At 40.5% G+C, this 3000-nt stretch overlaps 1 protein-coding gene across 5 annotated transcripts in view; it reads left to right on the plus strand.

Moving 5' to 3' along the window:
* GPNMB (glycoprotein (transmembrane) nmb) overlaps window positions 1-2745 on the plus strand; it is a 29697-nt gene extending 26952 nt beyond the window's left edge. For all 5 annotated transcript variants that reach the window (XM_011944187.1, XM_011944188.1, XM_011944189.1 and 2 more), the window contains 2 exons: window positions 1195-1288; window positions 1701-2745. In XM_011944187.1, the coding sequence (XP_011799577.1) occupies window positions 1195-1288; window positions 1701-1860 (254 nt within the window). In that variant the 3' untranslated portion in view covers window positions 1861-2745. The remainder of the gene's footprint in view (window positions 1-1194; window positions 1289-1700) is intronic.
* The last annotated feature ends 255 nt before the right edge of the window (window positions 2746-3000 follow it).

Below are 3000 nucleotides of genomic sequence, written 5' to 3' on the forward strand. Positions count from 1 at the left end.
GCTGCATAGTATTCCATGGTGTATATGTGCCACATTTTCTTAATCCAGTCTGTCACAGATGGACATTTGGGTTGATTCCAAGTCTTTGCTATTGAGAAGGAAAGTTTTTAATTCAGTGGGGATTGTAGTTTAATAGCTTGTGTTTCAAAGGCAGAATTTCAGAAATAGATCATTCTTCAAAGGCAAACCTATAGACTTTTAGCTGAAGTGACTTTTATATATCGATTCAATGGATATTCATGAAGCACCTGTAATTCTTTCAACAAATATCCCTGAGCATCTACTCTATGCTCAGCACAGTTCTAGGCAGAAGACACAGTTCTAGACAGAGTAGAAACCAAGACAAAGAAGTCCATGCTTCCGTGAGCAGTGACAGCTGTTACAAGGAAAACTTTAAAGGTGGTGATTTTTTTTTTTTTTTTTTGAGTCTTTTTCTTTCTCTGAAGCCCGAGTTCCTAGGCAAAACCTCTTAAGGCTCTTACTAGGTTAAATCAACTTCTCTAAGTGAACATTTTTCCTTTTTTTTTTTTTTTTAAGCAGGGTCTTGCTGTGTCACCCAGGCTGGCGTGCAATAGGGCAATCACGGCTCACTGCAGCCTCGACCTCCTGGGTTCAAGCAATCCTCCCACTTCTGCCTCCTGAGTAGCTGGTACTACAGGCATGCGCCACCATGCTAGGCTAATTTTTTAATTTTTTATAGAGATGGGGTCTCACTATGTTGCCTCTGCCTCCCAAAGTGCTGGTATTACAGGCATGAGCCAGGGGGAGGGCACTCCTGTAAGGGGGCATGGAGGTCTGAAAGAGCAAGGGGAGTATGGCCAACTTTCAGGATTTTTAGCACAGCTGGAAGATAGGTGGTGAGAGAGGAAGATGGAGGCATGACTGCCTGATCGCGGGAGCCCTTCCCCATTGTGGCGCTGCTGGATCAGCCAAGACCTGAGCAGGTGTCTCCAGGACGTGACATCTCCCCACAGGGCCCTTACCACAGTGTTCCAGACATGCTGACTCATTCTGTAAATAGAAGATAAGCTGACCCAAAGACTATGTATTATTTAATAGAAAAGATTACTGAAAGCCCAGAGGGAGCCATGTATCTTCTGTGACAGCTCCCTTCCTCATTTATTTAATGGCATTATAAGCGTCATGTCCTTTAGGTGGAAGACATAACTAATATGCTCTTGCTTCTGTTTTAAGACCCAGCCTCCCCTTTAAGGATGGCAAATACTGCCCTGATCTCCGTTGGCTGCTTGGCCATATTTGTCACTGTGATCTCCCTCTTGGTGTACAAGTAAGTTTTTGGTTCCTATGCTTTATATCACTATACTGTGTGGTCAAAAGTGAATATATCCTATGTAAATGGGCCATTTTTCCCTTTTTTGTTTTTAAACATTTTGTGTGGGCCAAACTGGCCTGTTAATCTTGCTGTGGTTTGTTTTTTAATCCTAAAAATGCTACCAGATCTCAGTAACTTTACAAAATTATGTCAGCTTAATTTTAACATGATAATCTCAAATTATAGTGAGCAGGCACATTTCTTGCATGAAGAAGAATAAATAAATGTACTTTCATAAGACACCAGTGTCTTGCAAACATGTTAAGTGGAATGAATCCTTTTATACATGACATGAAAAAGATTGTAGAAAGTAATATATTTCAATTGAAGATCTTTTAAAAATAACTAACCAACAGATTGTTTTCAGAAAACACAAGGAATACAAACCAATAGAAAACAGTCCTGGGAATGTGGTCAGAAGCAAAGGTCTGAGTGTCTTTCTCAACTGTGCAAAAGCCGTGTTCTTCCCGGGAAACCAGGAAAAGGATCCGCTACTCAAAAACCAAGAATTTAAAGGAGTTTCTTAAATTTCAACCTTGTTTCTGAAGCTCACTTTTCAGTGCCATTGATGTGAGATGTGCCAGAGTGGCTATTAACCATTTTTTCCTAAAGATTATTGTAAAATAGATACTGTGGTTTGGGGAAGTTGAATTTTTTTTATAGGTTACATGTCATTTTAGAGTTGGGGAGAGGGATTATACTGCAGACAGTTTCAGCCATATTGTGAAACTGAAAAAAGCAACTTAGCAAGGCTTCCTTTCATTATTTTTTATGTTTCACTTATAAAGTCTTAGGTAACTAGTAGGATAGAAACACTGTATCCCAAGAGTAAGGAGAGAAGCTACTATCGATTAGAGCCTACCCCAGGTTAACTGCAAGGAGAGGAGGGATACTTTCAGCCATGTAACTATATGCATAAAACCGATGTAGTCCAGTTTCTAAGATCATGTTCCAAGCTAACTGAATCCCATTTCGAAACACACTTAGGAGCTCCTGATGGAACAATAACAGGCCCAAACCTCTGGTATGATGTGCATACTTGTTAGACTCAGAAAAAATACTACTCTCATAAATAAGTGGGAGTATTTTGATGACAACTTGCTTTGCTCAGCTGAGTTGAGGAATGATATTCATTCATTCATTTATTCCATGGACATTTAGTTAGTGCTTTTTATATACCAGGCATGATGCTGAGTGACACTCTTGTGTATATTTCCAAATTTTTGTACAGTCGGTACACATATTTGAAATCATATATTATGACTTTCCAAAGGATGAGGTCCCTGGCTTTTCATGGCAACTTGCTCAGTAAGGATTTCACCTCTGTTTGTAACTAAAACCATCTACTATCTGTTAGACATGACATTCTTTTTCTCTCCTTCCTGAAAAATAAAGTGTGGGAAGAGACAAGACTTTGGTATTGTAATTATTTTTCTGATTCATCATTTGCTTTTCTTTTTTTTGGAGTGCAGTGGGGGGGATCTCAGCTCACTGCAAGCTCCGCCTCCCGGGTTTATGCCATTCTCCTGCCTCAGCCTCCTGAGTAGCTGGGACTACAGGCGTCCACCACATCGCCCGGCTAGGTTTTTTTTGTATTTTTTAGTAGAGACGGGGTTTCACCGTGTTAGCCAGGATGGTCTCGATCTCCTGACCTCGTGATCCGCCCG

The sequence above is a fragment of the Colobus angolensis genome, unplaced genomic scaffold (genome assembly GCF_000951035.1).
Source record: "Colobus angolensis palliatus isolate OR3802 unplaced genomic scaffold, Cang.pa_1.0 Scaffold229, whole genome shotgun sequence".
NCBI classification, from domain to species: Eukaryota; Metazoa; Chordata; class Mammalia; order Primates; family Cercopithecidae; genus Colobus; species Colobus angolensis.